The 21,304-nt window shown below is 43.7% G+C and overlaps 1 protein-coding gene across 4 annotated transcripts in view; it reads right to left on the reverse strand.

The window, feature by feature from the left end:
- Positions 1-368: 368 nt before the first annotated feature.
- Positions 369-21,304, reverse strand: part of LOC110856375 — a 33,932-nt gene continuing 12,996 nt past the window's right edge. For 2 of the 4 annotated variants that reach the window (XM_022104859.2, XM_035857034.1), the window contains exons 5-18: positions 12,227-12,763; positions 10,903-12,156; positions 9,065-10,826; positions 8,906-8,994; positions 8,618-8,790; positions 8,376-8,517; positions 8,179-8,310; positions 7,974-8,097; positions 7,747-7,895; positions 4,823-7,666; positions 4,356-4,749; positions 3,888-4,286; positions 3,139-3,660; positions 369-2,207 (exon numbers count right to left, since the gene is read on the reverse strand). In XM_022104859.2, coding sequence (XP_021960551.1) covers positions 1,099-2,207; positions 3,139-3,660; positions 3,888-4,286; positions 4,356-4,749; positions 4,823-7,666; positions 7,747-7,895; positions 7,974-8,097; positions 8,179-8,310; positions 8,376-8,517; positions 8,618-8,790; positions 8,906-8,994; positions 9,065-10,826; positions 10,903-12,156; positions 12,227-12,763 — 9,630 coding nt within the window. In that variant the 3' untranslated portion in view covers positions 369-1,098. Of the gene's footprint in view, positions 2,208-3,138; positions 3,661-3,887; positions 4,287-4,355; positions 4,750-4,822; positions 7,667-7,746; positions 7,896-7,973; positions 8,098-8,178; positions 8,311-8,375; positions 8,518-8,617; positions 8,791-8,905; positions 8,995-9,064; positions 10,827-10,902; positions 12,157-12,226; positions 12,764-12,866; positions 13,521-18,544; positions 19,040-21,304 lie in introns of those variants that run through there. The other 2 variants (XM_035857035.1, XM_035857036.1) reach the window with 2 other exon arrangements.

Below are 21,304 nucleotides of genomic sequence, written 5' to 3' on the forward strand. Positions count from 1 at the left end.
GAGCGGATCCTAGACTGGAGAAAGTGCAAAGGAGAAAGTTGATGCATGAAATGTACCTGCAAGCCAGTGAGACTCATGAACATAATAAAATCGATAAAAGTTCAGGGATGAAATTGCATGACACCAGTTTTCGAACCATCATTGCAATTTGTTTTCCCTCAGGTTGATCGGTATGGCAAAGCAAATTATCATTAATTTACCAACAATAAGTCAAGTGAAGGTGCCTTTCGTGAAATCGGAAACTTGCGACGATGATGCTAATAAATGCACAATTGCATTGCCCGTGTGAATTAGAATTTCCAATAAAAAAAATGCCATGCCCAATGTGCAAAGTAAAGTTCAATAAAAGTAGATTATTTACACAGTTGTTGGTGATTCGATGTGCATAACTTTGTGTATTTATTTATGTATTAACATTAATACGTTTGCATATTTTTCATTTTCAGAGAGGCATTAAATTCTTTCATCGTCTACTTCTTATGTAAATATGTACTTACATATTTCCAATATCAATTATTAACAAGAAATACTTTTATAAATCTGCTCAAATTAATTAGTTTTAATGTTACAATAAGTCCATCAATTTGCATATTTCGACATCGTCGCGATTTCTTAGCCGGTACCGACGACGACTTATTTATTTAATGACACGCTTGGCTTTTATTACTTGCTCTGTTTTCGTTGTTAAATTTAATAATTTGCATATTTCATTTTTACTTATTTGCCATTTTCCTTAAAGATCTACTACCCACCAGGTTATTCTTATTTTAGTTAGTCAATTACTTATACACAAATAAATAAATAAATACTATCCCATTTAAGTAATTAATTAATTAGCAGCTCTATTTGTCAAAAAGCTGGGTTTTCTTTTCTAAAGCAGCTCAAAAATGCTAACTGCAAACATCAATCTCGTAAATTTCATCACAGAATTCTCATTTAACAACTTGACAATAATTGTATCGTCCCTAAAAAATAATATCAATACAAAAACTAATGGAATAATTAGTTGCAAAATGTAACAAAAACGTAGAAAAATCATAGAGTCTAATTCATTCATAGAAATAAATGGGAGTCATCTGCTCGATAAGGGACGACTTATCAGCGTCTCATGCTCGGATTGAGTTGTGGCATGAAGCCAGAGTAAGGTCCGTAGGGATACATCGCGGCAGCCGCGGCGGCCGCCGTTTGTCTCGGGTCTTGTCCATACTGCCCCCCACCGTTGGTCATGGAGGGAGGTGGTTGCGCATGCGCGTGAGGATGCTGTCCTCCACCGGAAGTGGGGGCAGAGTTGACACCGGAAATGGGGGACTGTTGTGCGCCAGGATAGTGGTAGTGGTGGTAATAAGCAGCCACCTGGGCTTGGTGTTGGATCTGCTGTTGATACTGCTGGTACAGGTTGTGTGGTGCTGGTGGGGGGGCGACGGGTGGCGCGGTGGGAGCAGCCGCCACAGCCGATTTCTTCGACGACGACTTTGTCGCGGGTGGTTGCGGCGCTGGAGTAGCAGGGGTGGAAGAAGAGGACGACGACCGTGCCGCTGGTTGTCGATGATGCTGCTGCTGCATGGCTGCGGCCTGACTATTGTTGTGATTCTGATGTCGTTGTTGCGATGGTTGTTGCGCCACGGCGGCAGCGGAAGCATAGAATTTATCATACTGAGCTTGATGAACTGCAGCCGCAGCGGTGGAAGAGTGACTGTGACCTGATGACCTTTGGCCTGTGTTGTATTCGTGATGATTGTTCAGGTTGACTTGGGCCGGGATGGATTGGCAGCGTTGTTGTTGCTGCTGCTGCTGTTCCATCGACATGTTGCATGGCGTGGAACTTGACATCGCTCCTCCGCCCATCCCGTGAGCGAGTTGTTGCAATTTCGCCAAGGAACAGGATGGCGCAGGAGGATTTTGACTATGACCGTTTGACGAAGCGCCACTTCTGTGATGTTGTTGTTGTGGTAATTGAGGAGGAGGAACTTGCGGCACGACGGAGGCCGACCGCTGTCTCGACGAAGAAGAGGAGTGATGTGATGATGACGACGACATTGGTGGCGGCGTCGGACTGGGGTGATGTTGTTGATGATGGATGGCTTGATGTTGTTGTTGCTGTTGGTACATGGCAGCGTAGGCGGCGGCTGGACCGAGGTTGTTGTACATGCTGCGTGGATCGAGACCTTGATGACTCTGGTGAGAGTGCGATCTCGATGAAGCCATGCCTACAAGCAGAAAATGGTTTATTATTAAAAAAACCTATCAGTACAGCTTTGCTCAGCCCGAACCAGGATTGATTAGTAAACCCATGTTTGTCAGAATGTTATTCTATTTTTCACTAATTCTTGCATTAACTAACGTCAGTTGGTATTATTACTTGGCACCAAATACCACGAACAGTGGAGGCTATTCGTATACAAATTTCGAAATTCACCCTCCTCAATTCTAATGGTAAGTTTTTTTTCGACTCCACACTAAATTTTACCTGAATATATAAATCCTTAGAAATCGGTATGGGCACCCCTTAGTGCCCTCTGGTTACCTTTTGCTCATCTTTGACTTCATTTAATTTCATGAGAAGCCATTAAGCATCACCGTTCCGAATTTGCGACAATTTATGAAAATCGGTATGGGTCACCCCAACGGGTCCGCGGATATGAAAATTTTACCGATTTCACGTCATATTCTCCCATTATGGGCCATTAGCATCCTCTATGCCAAATTTCAGCTCGATTGGATGATCTGGAAAAATCGGTATGGGTCACCCCCTCGGGTACCTCCGGTTGACAAAATTTCCAATTTCACTTCATATTCTTTCATTAGGAGCCACTAGCAACCTCTGTACCAAATTTCAGCTTTCTACGACAATTTTGAAATTTTGGTGCGTAATACTCCACCCACTCCGATGACCCCCACCGGTCAACCACTGGACAGATGTCGCCCATCTACGAACTCGAGTTGTGTATTTGCATAGTCTAGATGTGTGGAAAATTTCAAGTCGATCGGATAAGTTTAAAGAGAGTTATCGTCGGACAGACAGACAGACAACACGGGTACATAAGCCCTGGTTCGGGCTAAAAATAGTGTCAAAGGATTGAAATTTATTTTCAAAACAGTAGCTCACGCTACTTAATAATGATAAACCTAATCCCTTACCTTGACCATGATTGTTTTGCATTTGTTGTTGTTGTTGCGGTGGAGGCGGAATGGGTGACATTGCCGCCGGGTTTGGCGTCATCGCTCCAACCCTTTGCTGGATCACGGATTGTTGCTGGTGCGGGTGCATTCCGTGACCTTGTGGTGGTGGTTGTGGGTGATGCTGCTGTGGGGGCGGAACGGGTGTCGACGTCGCTGATCGTCCACCATTGCTCGTCGCCCTTCCTCCTCCTCCCGCCATGACCATTCCTTGCTGCTGCTGCTGCTGGTACGCCATCATTTGTTGTTGCATCGCGGGTGACATGGGTTGCTGCATTCCAGGGGACATTTGTTGCCGTCCGGCATAGTTGAGTGGCGATCGGCTCGGAGGTGACAACTGCTGAGTGTGATGCTGGTGGTGGTACTGAGGTGGAGGAGGTTGTGGTGTTGGTGGAGATTGGTGATGGTGAGGTTGCATTGGGGGCGAAGGGTGTTGTGGGTGACCGGGCGTGGGTGGAGCAGACTTCAAATACGCGGGGTGACCTGACAAAATAAACAAATTTAATTAGCTCTGAACCTAAAAAATGTCAGGAAAGATTAAGAAAATCGAGCAGCCAAAAATTAGTATTTTTTGCAGAACTCTCTAAAATTCTGCACGATTTCTGCAAAGTATATTCTACAAATGTGCAAGATATTTTTCTATAGAATGGATTTTGTGCCGAGTTCTGGAGGATTTTGGGCAACAAATTTTTACACGGGTCGTGTCTCACCTTGCTGCTGAGGGGTTGGAGGATTCATCCCCACCGACCCGGGCGTCATTGGCGAATGTGGCGGAACATATTTGCAGCTGCTGTCGTAGTGATGTTGCTGTGACTGGACTTGTTGCTGCTGGTGGTGGAAGGCGGAATTGTCGACAGAGCCAGGACCCCCGTGTGGACCGTTGTCCATGGAATGAGAGGACTGGATGGAGTGCGGCGACTCCAAGTTCTCCACGCTTCCGGGAGGACAAGATTGGTTCGAGTGGACGTGACCATAATGACCTGACGCCGCCTGTCCGTTCATGGATGACGAGGAATAACCCATGTTATGCATCTCTTGATGGTGCTGAGGACTTGGACTAGGCTGTGACGCGTGGAGGCGTTGTTGTTGTTGCTGAGCGTGTTGCGAATCTGAAAAATAAAGGACAAATTATAATTTACACAAATATTGGCACAAACAAACAATTATGCAAAACTTACAATGAGAACTATTTTGTTGTTGCTGATACATATTATTATTCTGTTGTTGAGCATGACCATGCCCTTGCATCACGACAACGCCGTTGTGACCACCCCCACTTCCACTCCCGACGGGTGACTGAACTTGTTGTTGTTGTTGTGGATTCGTCGGCATGACCAAAACTGGACCACGACCAACCTGATTCGGTGGGGAATTATTATTGCTATTCGTCATCACACCAGACGGACTGGGTTGAAATGGTGACGACGCCATCGTCCCTGAACCACCACCACCCGAAGTTGTGGCCATCATACAGCTCGAGTTTGAATTGGATCCCGGTTGTGGGAACGTTTGAACGGATGGAGGTCCTCCCGAACAGCTTGAAGAACTTCGCTGATGAGAATTATTCATAATCTGAAGGACGGAAAAAAGAAGTTAATACCCAAAATATAAAAAAACTTTAATTTCGAATTACTATTTCACTCACGTCACTACTTCCGGCCTGTCCATGGTCAAAAATGCCTCCTCCCACACTGCTCGGTGGGGGCGGGACGCTCATGGGGGCGCTCTGGGAAGAAATGTCGCTCGTATTGTCATCTCCGTAAACCGTGTTACAGGAAGACGGGCCGGACGGGATGACGCGCAACGAGTCGGAATCCGCCTCCTTGTGATGAAGACCACGGTTCTCGAGATCTGCGCGTAAATCGTCGTCGGTAAAATTGGCCGCGGCATTGAATCCATTTCCGGTCCCGACATCGTAGTGACCGCCGTCCCCATTGTTCATCTCTTCCACGGAGGAGGGCATGTCGTAATCGTCAAAGCGCGAGTGGGACATGTCACCCTCGTCGTCATCATCGTCCTCCTTGTCATCCCCGTTCGTCTCGTTGTTATTGTTCGTGATGACCGGATTTTGAGCCGGTTTTCCTGAATCGTCGTCTTCTTCCATCTTCTCGTCGTCACCACCACCGTTCGTCACAATTTTAGTCGTGGCGACTGAATCGTCCTTGTCCTGCTCTTTTTGGTGGTGCTCTTGTTCTTCTTCTTCTTTCGGGTGACATTTGGTTGAAGAATTTTCACTCGCAGAAAGACAAGACGTCGTCGTCACGCTGTTGAGGACCACGGTGGACGACGAGGTTGGCGCGACAATGGCGACGGGAACTTTCTTCTTCCGTTTGGCATGGGATGGGATCGTCCCCCAGTATTTGTAACCCTTGATTCGTCGGATTTTTCGAGACTTCTTTCCCCCCGTTTTCTTCAAGGATGTCGAAACGTCGGTTATCTTGGTGGCAATTTTGTCGTCACCTTGACCCCGCGCCTTCTTGAGAGGGGGTGGTGCACTTTCATCAGTCGTTGAGGGGACAATGACTTTCTTTGGACGTCCTCTCCCAACTCCACTCCCGCCGCTGCTCGTCGTCGTCGTCGTCGTATTCTTGGCAACTGTAACTTCGTTACGAGTGACACTGATGACTTTGACGACGTCACTGCTACTTCCGGTGACTCCTTCGTCATTCTCTTCTTCATCATCTTCCCCGTTCCGTTTGGACATGCGACGATTGTATCGGGCTGCTCGGGCTTCGCGTTGTTTTTGCAAGTCTTGCTTCTCCTTTTCCGATACGTCAATTTCCGTCTCCGCCTCTTTTTCTTCCACCGGTTTCGCTACGGTGATGGCGACGACGGATGGCGTAGTAGGAGTAGGAGCAGCGTTGGTTTGAGGGGTCGATGTTGTCGAAGAGATGCTACTTTGGCGTCGAGGTGGGCGTAAAGAAGGTTTCGCTGGTTCAACCACGACAGGTTTCTTCTCTTCGGAAGACTCTTCTTCTTCTTTTATTTGGACTGGAGACGATTTGACCTTTCCATTAGAACCGGTCGTAGGAACGGGTGAGGACATTTTGACTCCCGTCTGGCGCTGAAGGAGCAATTGTTTCCGGAAATTGTGGGCGTTTTCTTCCTCCTCCAAATTTTTGACTTTTGTCGCTCTGCCCTTCAAAACTTTTCCGAGCAGCATCCCCTTAAAATTCTTCTTGGAAGTGGAATCGGCCGCTGTGGTCGGACTGGTGGCAGGAATTCCCACCGAAAGTCCTGCAGGAGGAGGAGGAGTCATTTTTACTTGTGGTGCAACTGGAGGCCACGTTTTTACCGGCGGAGGTGACAATTTGATCGAGAGCGGGGAGCTTTGTTCAGTTGTTTTGTGATCGTCGTCGGGATCGCTTTGGCTCATCTTCCTCTTCACGGGAGACTTTTTCTTCTCCGCCATCAGCGCCATGGACGTTTGAAGCATAGCAGCCTCTAATTTGTTCTCACTTTGAGCACTCCAATCCGGCCGTTTTCGCCCACGACTGGCGCCTCCTCCTCCGGAAGTGGATCTGCTACCACTCGACGTTGCAGTACCACCACCACGCGTCGAACTGCGACCCCTTCGTCTCGTCCTTGGTGTGTCATCGTCACCTTCTTCGTCTTCATCATCATTTCCACGTTTCTTCCCGGCGGATCGTCGTCCAGGTCTCGGTGGTGGTGGTGGAGGGTCCTCTTCATCATCGTCGCTATCGTCGTCCTCGTCAGAATCTTCCTCTTCATCGTCTTCCTCCTGCTCTGACTCAACTTCCGGTTCGGAATCGTCTTCTTCTTCTTCTTCATCCTCCTCTTCATCGACTTCTTCTTCGACAACTTGTGGAACAATGACTTCCGGCTCCTTCTTTTTGTGACTCTTTTTATTCTTCTTATCCTCGACCGGGACGACTTTCGGGGTTTCAATTTCCGGTTGAATCACGACCGTTTTCTTCTTATGTGACGGTTTTGGTGTCACCACGGCAAGTGGTGATTTCGCTGGTGGTACGGAAAGTGCAGATTTGCCCTTCTTTCTTGGCGGCGTCAATTCAATCACCCGTCTCACGCTCTTCTTCTTCTCTTTCTTGATCTTGTACGCGTTCGCCGCCACGCTGGCCCTCCTCCCAAGCACGACGGGGCTCTTGAGATTCTTGTCCGGCGTGGACATGGCTGCAGCGAGGGACGTTTTTCGAATCGGGGACGTTGTCCGATCTCCGCTGTCGGGTGAGCCATCTCGCGACCTTCCGGCGGCCTCTTCGTCATCGTAGTACTGCTTGTAGACCAGCGGAGTCCAACGGAGAGCGTCGCGATCAATCTTTATCCGCGACTTGCTCGCAGAAACGCGCGCGCCGTGCGACTCGACCAACTTCCAATCCACGCAGATACAGAGTTTGACACCTTTCGATGGTGTAGCGTTCATCGCGTCGGGGATACGTTTCAAGAAATTGAGGAGCTGCAGAGCCGTGGCGACGTCCTGTCCGCACATTCCAGTCGATTTGGAAATTTGCTGAAAGACAGTGAATAAAATCGAAATGAGTATCTAGTTAATTCACAAAATTATAGCTTATCTTAATGATAATGACTCACGTCGATCGATAAACTTGGCACTTTTCCGATAGTCTGCAGATACTCGAGCACGCAAGACTTCCAATACGCGTGGTACGAGACGCGACCCAGGTCTGACAGAGGTTTTTCCGGGGTTCCGTACTGACCCTCCACTTTAGAGAGTAGGTAACCTGTCACAAGGTAACCAATTGTTAAGATAAGCCCATAAGATTACCATGACTAAGGAAAAGAAGGTAAAAATAACTTACTAAAGTCGATAAGAAAGCGGCCAAAGCCTTGTCGCTGATACTGCGGTAAAGTCATGATGCAAGACACGTTGTATTTTTGTTGGCAGAGTTTCTCCTTTGAAAAGTAACCCACCAAGTGACACCCCTAAATAGATTAAAAGTTTTGCAAAATTTACATTTTCTATTCTAAAACTAAGTATGCAAATTAATTTTTTTCGCCACATACGAATCTGTCGTTCTTCGTGAGGACGTAGAAGAGGAAGGGCTCCACGTCGTAGTAGAGAGTTTTGTGGTCAAGGAAGAGCTTGGCGAGAAGGCAGAGGTTCTGACAGTAAAGCTTGTTCGTATTCCCGTCAACCTGTAATTTAATTAGTTAGTTTATTATTTAACTATGTAACTTGTACAAATTGTGTAGGTAATTACCTCAAACACCGAAATTTCATCGCCTCTGTAAATCTCCGTTCCGGGAGGATGAGTGAGGCGACATTTGAAAAGGTGACGGAGCAGGATCACCTTCGACTTTGTATATTTCAAACAAAACTCACAAAGGTAGAGCTTCTTGAGTCTGCAAAAAAGTTAAAATTTGCATATTCACAGGGGTTTCAGAATGCATTGAAATTGTGAGTACAAAATTGTGCCCCATTTTGACATTAGGTCAGACTTACCTGGCATACTCTTGAGGGTATGGGGACGAGTACCACGTGGTGATTTCATAGCGACCAAATTCAATCATTTGAGGGCAGGAGGGTTGAGGAAGAGCGCTTTTGGGAAGACCAACCCCGTTCACGGGTATCGGATTGTTCTCCTCGTCATCCTCCTCATTGGGCAGGCCGATCATCTGTGGAAATCACAAGGTTTCCAGATATTACAAAATATTTTGAAACATGGAATGGAAATAAAAGTTTTGCATGTGAGGAGGGATCTGTGGGTGAAAAACGTATTGTATTCGTCACCTCATTCGCCTTGGCTTGAGCTTTTCTAAAGAGCTCAATGTCCGCGTCCGTGACGTCGTCAGGTATCAAAGTTCCAGGAAGCAGGCCAGCTACAACAACAAAATAGAGAAATTGTTAGCACATATCGTTAAAAAACTGTAACCTAATTTTCATACGCACCTTTAATGGCACGATCATCCTGAATGGAAAGGTCAGAATTCTCCACCCCATCTGCCCCGCTGCTCGTGTCGGCCACCTGATCTCCGCCACTCACACCACCCCCGCCGCCGCCGCCCTTGTTCTTGGTCTTATTTGGCTGGAGAACTTTCTCCTTCTTTCGCCCAGTCGCCGACGCCACGCCAGCCGTCTTCTGATGAGTCAACGCCTTCTTCTTCAAATACTTCCGCATCGCGTCCTTATCGCCAAACTTCCCCTTCCTCCCGCTCGGCGACGGCGTTTCGTCTCCACCACTGCTGAAGTTGAGGCACTTTCGACCACCAGTCTGTGACGGCGTCGTCGTCGCCACAGGTCTGATGGGAGTTTCAATCGCGGTTCGTACAATATTTATCCCACCCCCGTCACCCTTCTTCTTTGACCACTTTTTCGTCTTGCACTCCACGACTTGAACTTGTTTCAACGTTCCCACCGTCGCAGAGGCGGACGCTAAAGATTTTGGCGTCTTGTGAACCGAAGGTGTGGCAACCGTTACGCCGCGGCGAGGTCGTCCAGACAGAGTCACGGCTGAGTCGGCATCCTCCCCAGAATCTTTCTGTTTCGGCGTCTTTGGCGAATTGGAAGGTTTCATGGGAGATAAGAGCAGCTTCTTTCGAACGCTAGCGGAAGTAGAAGGAGCAGATTTACGACTGACAACTTCAGGCACAGGTTTCACTTCGGGTGGTGGCGGTGATGGCGAAGGTTCTTTGGTGGGCGCATTTTTCTTCTTACTCTTGCGACCCGTGGGGGTGGTTGACACGCTCGGAGAACTCGTCACACTCGCGCTCAACTTAATTCTTCTCTGCGGTGGGGACAAACTCTTGCGCCGATTTTGCTCCGCATCCGCCAGAACGCTCGCCTCCTTCATGAAGGCCACGATATTGCCGTAGTCTTGGTCCATGAGGAGAGATTTCCCTGAGGACGACGACCCTCCAGAGGACGGCCCTGTTTTCACCTCCAAATGATCACTCTCCGATTTTCGCCCCTTTTTCGTCTTCTTTGCCTTCTTGGCGACAGGACTCGCTCCCTTTTTCGGCGAGGGTGAAGACGCTTCCGGAAGTGGGACAGCTTTGGTAGTGCTCTTCTTCTTGTGGGAAGCTGATGGGCTCACAGATTTAGCCACGGACTTTTTCTCGACACGTTTCTCCACGAAGAGATTGGATCTCGTGGGAGAAATGGAGGACGACGAGGCGCGCGAGTCGCGACGTGGCGTCGTCGTCGTTGGAGTGGCGACGACGAGAGATTTTTTACCCGAGGAAGACACAGATTTGCCTGTCGTCGCGTCTTTATTATTTGTGTCCTTCTTTTTGGGACGACCACGTCCGGGCTTTTCAGGAACCACAACGGGGTCAATAGTACCATCATCATTCGCCACAGAGGGCGATGGTTTTCCTTTCTTTGGCGCCGATTGCTCGAGAGGAGTGCCTCCATCGCTGAGTTTTCGCTTGGGGGGACGACCCCGCTTCCCAGACTTGACGACGACGGGCGTCGTTGAGGGTGACGCTGCTGATGGAGGAGTTGTCCCAAAGAATTCTGTGATGATTCTCTGCTTCCCAGCATTTTTGAGAGGAGGACGTCCCTTCCTTTTGCTGCTGGGAGAGGTAAATGGTGTCGGAACGGTCGTCGTCGTCGTCGTCGGTACTTCCGGTGTCACCAGTTCCGCATTCTTGTCAGGACTTCGACTTCGAGAAGGTCGGCGCAAGGTCAGGCTTGATGGCGGAATTTCATTCTGAAATCAAAAACCATGGTCAAAGTTTTAATTCCTTTTTTAATTGTAACATATTTTTTAATGGAAAAGTCGTTACCTTTTTCGTTTTTGGCGACTTTGACTTTTTCCCCTTCTTTCCACCAACTCCACTTCCGGTCGCCGCAACGGGGGACACTTTCCTCGTCAATTTAATACTTGGCACGTTCAGTTTGTAAACGAGATTCGACTCTTTTGGTTTTGGCGAGACCTTCTCTACTTTTATGACGCCGGGCGAAACTTTGCCGCCCTTCGTCGACGTTGACGGTGGGGACGTCGTTGCGACATGAATCTGACCCAAGAGTTCCTGCCCCAGCTCCACTTCCCGCGTGATCGTGGCGGGCGCTGAGAGAGTTTTCCTACTCTTCACACTCGCCGGTTGTGTGGTCGGCGACGCCAGCATGGTCGGCGTTGGCGACGACGACGCCGCCTCCTCGCCCTCCCCACTTTCAGGTGGCGACGGTTTTTTCAGCGTGCAGGTACGTTTTCGTCCGGATGGGGTGAAAAAGGAGGACAAGTGATCTTGCAATCCTTTCAAAACTTTGGGCACGTTTTTAGGATCGTGCAACAATTGGAGGTCGTCCGTATCGTTGGTGCTCATACTTCGGGGCGGGACAGGAGTGACAACTTCCGGTCGAGAAGTCTTGAGAGATTCAGCAGAAACGAGATCGTCACCGCCACCATTCGAGGAAGAATCGGACACTGTAGACGAAGAGGAGGCTGGAGCGGTAGACTTTTTCTTGGTGGGCTTCAATTTTGTCACTTTTTCTTCCTCTCTTCGCCGTGACGACGTAGTGTCACCACCCGACGAATCTGACAACGTTGGTGAGCACGGAACAGCAGATTTTACTGTGATGTTGGCTGTTTCTTTGGATGTCGGAACTTGATCGCCATGCTCCTCTTCGGAGCAGGAATAGTACGTCGTTTCTTCACTGGATCGTGAAACTGTGGGCGAGGCGGAGTCTTGACTAGGTGGCTTCTTGCTCTTACTCTTACTGGGTTTCTCCTCTTCTTTCTTGAGTGAGGTCACTTTGGCTTCTTCTTCCGGAGGCGGTTCGTCCGGCGTGGTGGTGGTGACGTCAGGTAATTTTTCAGCCGGCGAGGAAGCCTCCGCTTCGACAGGAGGACTCAATTTTACTTCTTGATCCGACTTTGAGACACAAACGGGGCACGTTTCACTCGTTTCGTCACTAAGTTTGTCACTTAAAACTGCGTTGCATAGGCGGCACTTTTTCGGCTCGAGAGAAGCAGGTGGCGAAGATGAAGATGAGTCAATTTCCGGTTTTGTGACATCTTTCGTCCCCTCGTCAGAATCCTGCAAAAAATCGAATTGAGTGTAAACAAAATAAATAAACAAAATAATCATCATTTATCAAATGTTGTACCATTTCAGATTTTGTGACAATCTCCTCCTCCTCGACGGACCCCTTGTTTTCCCCCTTCTTCTCTCCGTCATCCTCCTTTTCCTCTCTCGACACGGGCTTATCTTCCTCCTCCATACTCGTTGTGGGAACTTCGCTCGTCAATAACACCTTGGCATCGTCATCATCCCCGTTCTTTTCCTCTTTCTCCTCCTCAAGTCCAGGAGAAGACTCACTCTCGTCACTTTTCTCTTTGTCCACTTCGTCACTACTGTTTTTCTTCTCACTTGTGTCCTCTTTACCACCACCATCGTCACTTTTGGGAGGAGGAGGAGGAGCACTACTCTTCTCAGAGTCCTGCTTCACCGTTCCTTCCAGCAGCACGTCAACAACAACATCCGGCCCTGCAGGGCTTTCCTCTTCCACCAAGAGTTGCATCTTCTTCTTCGTCACGGCTTCATCACCACCGCCACTCGTACTCGCACCCACATTTACAAGTCCACCACCACTGCTCGAAGAACTCGCGGCGGCGTCAGACTTGCTGTCCACCTTCTTCTTCACCTGGAACGAAACAGGAAAAAAAATTCATTAGTCCAAAAAAACACAAAAAATGCCACAATTAACGCATTGTTGTCTATACGCTCTCTTCTTGTGTGTAACGAACCGTGTCGTCGCCCTCTCCAGAGCTCCGTCATTAAGTTACCATTCTTCTTCTTCACTCCATTCCCACAATGTGCAAGAAAAGTGGGGAAAAAATCCTACTTTTGTTCTCCCCCAGAAGAAAAAGAAGGGAGTGAGTGAGTGAACCAAATTATTATGAGAACTGCCAACAATCACCAACCAATTGCTTATTAAGTAAGCATATGCATACATACGTATGTAATTATGTACCTCTAATTTGCCAATTTATTATTTAGCCAAATGTATGTATGAGTGGTTGGTGGTGCGGCAGAGTGAATGTTGACTACTGCTTATTACACTTACTCGTCGTTTTGTTGTCTCGTGAACTACGTCCCATTTCGCATTACGAAGCTATCTACATTACCTTTGCCTACCTGTTGTATGCATGCGAAATACTTTTCTATGTAGTGCCACCCAGACTAAAAAATAATAACAATGGCCAGGTACAGGATGCCAAAACCATCACCACCACCACGAGAAGATCAAAACCCTGCAGTGCTTAACACGGGCAGAAAAGAAGAGAGTCGTCGTTAATGCAATAAGTAAATAATATCACCAAGCAGAGACGAATCATGGCATCTCTCACTTTTAGCAGAGAAATAATATTCACCAACCATTATTCACCACCATCAAACAAATAAGTAAGTAAATGGGCTCAAATAATGTAATGAGTCTCTTTCTTCTTCTCAAGAATGAAAGGGGTCAACGCAGACCAGGTTGTGGGATCGCTGCTTACGAATAAAACAAGACACATCATCTCCTCCGTGTTAATAATCTCGTCATTTTGTTTGTATCTGCATTCTGCATAGCTACTAACGACTCCCTCTCCTCGGCTCCTTAAATAATGTAAATGCAACTATCTGTCTACATACACCACAAAAATTGTAAACTCTGCAAAAGCAAATATTATTATCGTCGTGATGATTAGTACATGTGTTATCCTCCATCCCGTCCTGTCCTGCACTTACTCCCCACAATCTAATCTCGATCCTTCTCTGTAATGCAGCCTCTAATCTCCGCGCATATGCACTTTTTTTCATGCCACATTGATTTGGCAGCCAAACTCAACTGCCAAAACCTTCCTCTAATGAATGACGAAATGTGCCAGTAATTCAATTTATTTCGAGAGCCAAAAATTATTGACTCGTCGTTTAGCACAAGTTTGGCACACGCCTTGGTTAGTAAACAGAGTCGAGTTACACGGCATTAAAATAGATTTATGCTAATATTCAAGCCCAATTTCTAATCCTTTAAAAAGCAAATGTTACTTATGCTAAGTTATTAACTGATCTACTTTTACTCGATGAAAGAAATGGCATGTCATTAATTTATTTATGAGGGGAATTTAGTTAATTGGTCGCCCATTAGGGACACAATTGTTATTAATTATTTGACAAGAATTGCAACAGTCAATCTTGTAATCTTTATGTGTGAGTGATCCCATAATCTAGTTGGTCATCGGAATAAACCAGATTTCCTCACCTCACGAAACAACAACAACAATGACAACCATACCGGTTTTCTTTTAGCACCCATTCTTTTCATCCCATTATTATAAGTACGTACACCGGCTACATTACATTGTTCCCCGCTAATTGTTACCACATACGCAGGTTGGGTTGCAAAAGTCAGCCGAATGTCAAACAAAAATTGGGAGATCGTCTCGTCATTACAAGAAAGAAGATACCCATTTTATATTTAAGGTAGGATAAACATTTCATAAAATAAATGAGACTGGATTACAATTCATGGAAATTGAGCAGGATACCGAGTACTCAAAGTATGCATACGAATAAAAATGACTTCAAAGTGGCCAGACGAGTTTATCCTCCTAAATATCTACCTCCCTCATGCATATAGCTTTAATTCTGATGGGAACTGGATTGGGATTAAATTGGGCATCAACGTGCTGGAGGTACTCGTCGGTGGCCAGGTGTCATGTTTTCCATCCCTTGTTTTCTGTACACACACACTGCTAATGTTCATATCTCTTTTACATACTAAATAAACTCATGTACTCTAAGCAAGCTCGCCAATAAACACACTTTTTGATTACTTACGAACGACTTATTACTCCGGCATGACCACCACCACCACCACCACAGGTAAATAATGGGCAGGTAACAACAATGTATGTATCTCTATGTAAATAAGTGGGAGACTAGCTTTTCTATATTATTTACTCGACCCGGTGTTTAATCCCTGTAATAGAATATGTAGTATCCACTCCCCGGTAGATTACTTAGCTGGAGGAATTGAATTATTAAACAATGAACACGACACGACAAGCAGGACGCTCTTCTCCGCCTCTCATTTATCCAATACTAACCACCGAGTATTATGCCCTCTACAATGATTTGTATCCTGCTTGCTACCTGCATTTTCTCTTCTGCCACATACTTACATAGCCATCTTAATAAAATATTAAAGGAATCATGTCTCTCTCTCCTCGTCGTGTAGTGTAGGTAAAAATGCTTCTCGGTTAGCCGAATTATGTCTAAACTGTGACCAATAAGACAAGAGAAGGATGGATACCATTTCGTCCTCCATTTCATAATAATGTGTCATGTAATGAAATGAGAGATACCTTTCCGTGATTAAAATGAGAAATAAATTCGTTCTCTCAAAATAGAGGCTTGTTACTTACTCAGCTAAATGTAAGTATTATTTGGCTGAATAATAATAGTAACGAGTCGCGAAATACATACGAGGAGGAAAACAGCGAGGAGACGGAAAGGAATCAATAATTATGATGATGATGACGATGGCGATTAAGGTGAGGCAGCAGCTAAAAAAAGGTGAGGTGAGTGATACTTGATATTTGAGTGCGAAGGAAAGGGTTGGATTTAGCCTGTCCTTTTTAGCCCGAGTCAGGGCTTATGGAACCGTCATGTCCGTCCGTCCGTCCGTCCGTCTGTCCGGCACGATAGAGCCAAAACGGCTGAACCGATTGACTTGAAATTTTTACCATATGCATATTGGACAAAGTTAGGAAACGAGTTCGAAGATGGGCGAAATCGGTCAAGTGGTTGACCGGTGGGGGTCATCGGAGTGGGTGGGGTATTATGCACCAAATTTCAAAATTGTCGTAGAAGGCTGAAATTGGGTACAGAGGTTGCTAATGGCTCCTAATAGATAAAAATGACTTTAAGTTGGAAAAATTTTCATCTTGAGGGACCCTATGGGATGACCCATACTGATTTTTCAAAATCGTCATAACAAGCTGAAATTTGGTAGAGAGGTTGCTAATGGGTCTTAATAGAAGAATATGACGTGGAATTGGTAAAATTCTTATCAGGAGCGACCCTATGGGGTGACCCATACCGATTTTTAGAAATTACTTTAAAAACATTAAATCCGGCAAGGTCATACCTAATGGCTTCTCATGAAAGGATATGAAGTTAAAAGTGAGCGAATTTTAACCAGAGTGACCCTGGAGGGTAACCCATACCATTTTTTAAGTTTAATTTTTTCCATCTGAAATTTGGTACGAAGGCTAAAGACCACTTCTTGATAGCAAATATAGCTGTGGAAGTTCAAAGTGGTAATATCATGTCGGTCAATTCGGAGAAAAATTTAGAAACAGCTAGGACTCACGGAGTCAGGGACTCTGTCCCTGACTCGGGCTATATGGAGTCTGCACTGTAGGTTTTTAAATCTATTATCACCAACTGAATCGAATTCGCCAACCAAACGGTAATTGAAACGTTAAATTCAATCGAGCCGAGTATAATATGATCGATAATAAAATCAATAAATAAATAAACAATGATTCTTAATGTAATAATGTAACGGTGGAATGGATAAATGTTTAAATAGACAACGGGTTCTTGTTTACTGCATGGTTAAGTAAATGTTTTGTTAGTTAATTGTACTCTCTGTTAATGCGTGTAAGTAAACTAATAATATCTGCCGGGCCGGGAGAGATACATATTTTTGTGGTGTCCTTACTTTTCATGTTGTACCGCCCACCATCTACCATCTACCCTATGCTACCGTACAGCAACTACTTTTTTATCATCTACCTTTTTTTCATCATCTACCTTTCTAAAAATCTAAAATTCCCCAAAAATGTTAAAGTGCCCCAAATCTCCGGTATTTATAAATCCACCCCCACAATTTTTATGGGGCAACGTGAGATTTTATTTCATATTGGGGCATCGTTCGTTTTTTAGCGAGCGAAGCGAGCAGGTTAGGTTAGGTTAGATCTACTAGGTACGGGAAAAGTGTGAAATGCTTAGCTAGCTAACCTAGCTAGCACAGCTATCTAGCCTAGCTACCTAGCACAGCTACCTAGCCTAGCTAGCTAGCTAGCACAGCTACCTAGCCCAGCTACCTAGGTTGTATCTATCCTAGCTAGCTAGGTTGTAACTAGCCTAGCTAGTTAGGTTGGCTAACTAAACATTTCACACTTTTCCCGTACCTAGTAGATCTAACCTAACCTAACCTGCTCGCTTCGCTCGCTAAAAAACGAACGATGCCCCAATATGAAATAAAATCTCACGTTGCCCCAATGTATCTCACGTTGCCCCATAAAAATTGTGGGGGTGGATTTGGGGCACTTTAACATTTTTGGGGAATTTGAGATTTTTAGAAAGGTAGATGATGAAAAAAAGGTAGATGATAAAAAAGTAGATAATGTACGGTAGCATTGGGTAGATGGTAGATGGCGGGCTGTACAACATTTACTTTTCAGATATTGATTGATTATTGATGTAATAATAACCAACCGTCCAGCTGCCGGCTATCTCTCGCTTATTTAATTATTTATGTTTCTGCCTGCACTCGACTCTGCCGGTCAGACCTGTTGACCCGTCTTTGTTATTGTTATGAATTGATAAATGATGATCCTGATTAAATATGGGTTATGTATCGTTAACTGGCTGGACTTAATGAAGGAAAAAGGGAGTAATTTATCCATTAGGAAGATTAAACCTAACGAGATTTTGTTATTAAATTAATTACTTGATGATGACCTTTATCTATATCCTATAATTTCCTTAATTAATTGAAACATTTAAGATGATGAAAACTAGCGAGATTTTGTTATTAAATTAATTAACCAATCATGATGTTCATCTCTGTTAAGAATTTATACTCTATAATTTCCTTAATTAATTGAAACATGTGGCTTTATCGTCTAAACACAAAAGTAAATCCAAATAAGAACAAAACTACAAATTGGGATGATGAATTAGGCCATTTTTTGCAAGACCTTCTACGCGTCTTATTTGGGTCGATTTACCCAGAAATTTGCCACTTTGTCAATAAGACGTCATCCCAAAGGAAACATAATCCAGCCAAAGAAACGTTAAGTGGCCTTTTAAGCCAACTCTCCTTCCTTCCTCCTCCTCGAAGAAAGAAGAAGCATTAGACATTCTGTGAAAGCAGATGAACGGAAACCACTCAATCCTCCTTTCTCTTTCTCCACTTTCTCCACCTCTGACGTAATCAGGACGGAGCGTTTAACTCAATAAGAAGCCAAAAGACACGAGAAATCTGCTGCTCGTGTAAAGAAGAGGAAGAAAGTAAGACGTAGTCTCCAAACCTGCTTTCTCCAGGAAATGGATCGATAACTAAATTTCCCAGAAACTCATTCTCTCTCTCCACCTCCGTCACAGATGAGAACAACACGTTATGCAAACACTTATCTAGGCTTACCTTATCATTATCATCCTCCTCCCCCCCTACCGACACCGCACCCACTGCTGCCTGGATCTCATCCTGACTCATTATAACGAGACGAACGTAACAATCCCTCGTCCCAGTATTACTATTATTATTATTATTATTGCGAAGACGACTACTGCGCCGACGACGACGCCCGCTTGGCGACATGTCGACCCTTATTATTTGAGTAGTTATAATAATGGCACTCTGAAGTATTATTGCTTGATGAGAGTTTGTTTACATTTGTAACGTCGTCGTCACCACCACCACGACCAGAGGTTCCGGGGGGAGACAAGTTTATCGTCATCTCCACACCCAGAGAAAAGTTCAGGGGGGAACTAAATGGCTGGATTGTGGGGTTAAGGACTAACTGGGGGTGGGTAGTAAGTAATTAATTAATTAATTAAAGAGAGTCAAGTAATTTATTTATTGTTAACGGGGGAGAAAACAAATGGTAAAGTTCTTGTGTTTGTCCAGCAGCCAGGAGTGGATTGGACGTAGGAGCGGTGGTGGTGGATTTGAACAGAGCCGCGGGCAGGGGCAAAGGCAGACTCGGTTCAATGCTATTTAATGTATCTATGCATGATTTTTATGGAAGAAAGTTGGGCATTTTCGCTACTTTCTCCACATTCCACTTTCTCCATAGCCATTTACATAGTCTACATAATTCCAATACATTCACGAAAAAACTCCAAAATATTTAAGCATGAAGCACGAATTATTATTCTCTTAAGTGGCATACTCCAAAATATTTTGTACTCTCAATCAATTTTTTATTACGAATCGTGGAAATATTGACAAAATTCATGTATTTTTTTTGGGGAAAAAAAGCAAAATCTCTTACTACCAAGTTCCACTTTAATTAAAAATCTAATTAAAATTAGGTTTCAAATTAAGGTTGAAATTAAAATTAGTTCAAATTTAAGTAATCATTTTAGCCAGAGGAGAATTGAAGTTGGATCATGCTCCTTCTTATCATAATTGATTTTCATAATTTTTAAACATTTCAATCGAAAAATTGTATATTTCCAGATTTAAACTTTCGTCTGCTAAATATATCAGAAAGAAATATAATCTTTTTATTTAAATAACGTATACTTTTTTTTTTACGTAAAACTGTACTCCGACTTTAAACATTGGCAATTTTTCAGATGAGATAAATCACATTTTACAAAAATTCATTCATAATAATTACGATTTTTACACGATTTGAAACTAATGAGTAAATTTTGATAAAAACGTGAACCAACGAATCAGATGAAATGAAGAGTGAAATTTCACATATTTGTTGCAAAAATTGGTTCGCCTTGAAAAAACAAATTAAGCAATTATCACGTGTTGATATTTCATCCTGTATTCTCACCTCAACGATAATGTTGTGCAAATATTATTCCTGTCGTAAAACAAAATAGCAAAAATTGATTCATGCAATGTCTTTCATGAGCAGAGGCCGGCTATGTATTTACCAAAAAAATGGTTACATACATATTTAATACTTTCGTATTAAAAAACGCCAAAATATTTAGGAAATATGTACATACAAACAAAATCATAAAAATGAGAGTTTTCGCAAAATTCATATTTCTGAATTTAATCCTTTGGATTTTTTGTAATCTTATTTCTTTGACCAAGAAAAATCCTCTCACGTCGTTGAAATATTTACAAAATATTTCTTTGACCAAGAAAAATCCTCTCACGTCGTTGAAATATTTACAAAATATTCGTATTTTATTAAATACCGATGTAAAAGATCTACGATTTGAAATAACAGCAGAAATAATCACATATGTCTGGAAATCTAGTAATATGTAAAAAAAAAATATATATATATATATTTTGAAAATATAAAACAAATATTTTGTGATTTGTATTTGCAAGAGTTAGGCAAAATTTGACCATCGGTCATCATCCCATGAAAAAGTTGAAAATAAATGCATACATACATATCCGCTCTCTGTTCATGACATGCATGTTACATTTTTGTAAGGACATGGACAAGTTTGTGTACCAACAGTACCAAGTGGGGCAAGAATCACGGTGTGTCATGTTTCATTGTTACAGATTACACTTAATTGGCATGTAAGGAAGCAATCCTTCAAATCAACATCTCATCAGGCACACACAACAATCAAAAAAATTATATCCTCAAATCCTGTACCTATGTCATATGTAAAAAATATTTGATCTTTCAATGTTGCTAGATTTTGGAAACAAATTTTCGAAATGCTTTCTTCACTCTTTGTATTTTTGTAATCTGTCTAAAGTTTTGTAAAAATTTTAGAAAGACTTACGTAAATTACGTGCGTTTACATTATGCATATTTTTTTACAATGACTTTGGACAGATACTTATTGACAGATGACCTAACTCATATAAATAATCATTATTCTAACTTATTGTATAAATGTTTGACGAATAAAAACATGTGCATAATTTGTAAGTACACACACTTATTTAAAATATCTTCTCGTGCCATTTTATGAAAATTAAATCATCATGAACTTTATCCACTAAATAATTGTACAGATTGATCTCCACTTTGTAAAATAATTAACGTAAATATGTGAAGCTTTACGATCGATTTGTCCGTTTCCTCGACTTTATTATACATATCTCTTGTGCGAATTTATTAATAAATTGAGCCGTCCATCCAATCCAAACTGCGAGCCTTTCTCATTCAGCAAAAAATAATAATATCTCCTCTAGTTTACACTAGTAAATACCATTCTGTCCAAATTTCGTAAATAAATA

This window comes from Folsomia candida, unplaced genomic scaffold (genome assembly GCF_002217175.1).
Source record: "Folsomia candida strain VU population unplaced genomic scaffold, ASM221717v1 Fcan01_Sc015, whole genome shotgun sequence".
Lineage (NCBI taxonomy): Eukaryota > Metazoa > Arthropoda > Collembola > Entomobryomorpha > Isotomidae > Folsomia > Folsomia candida.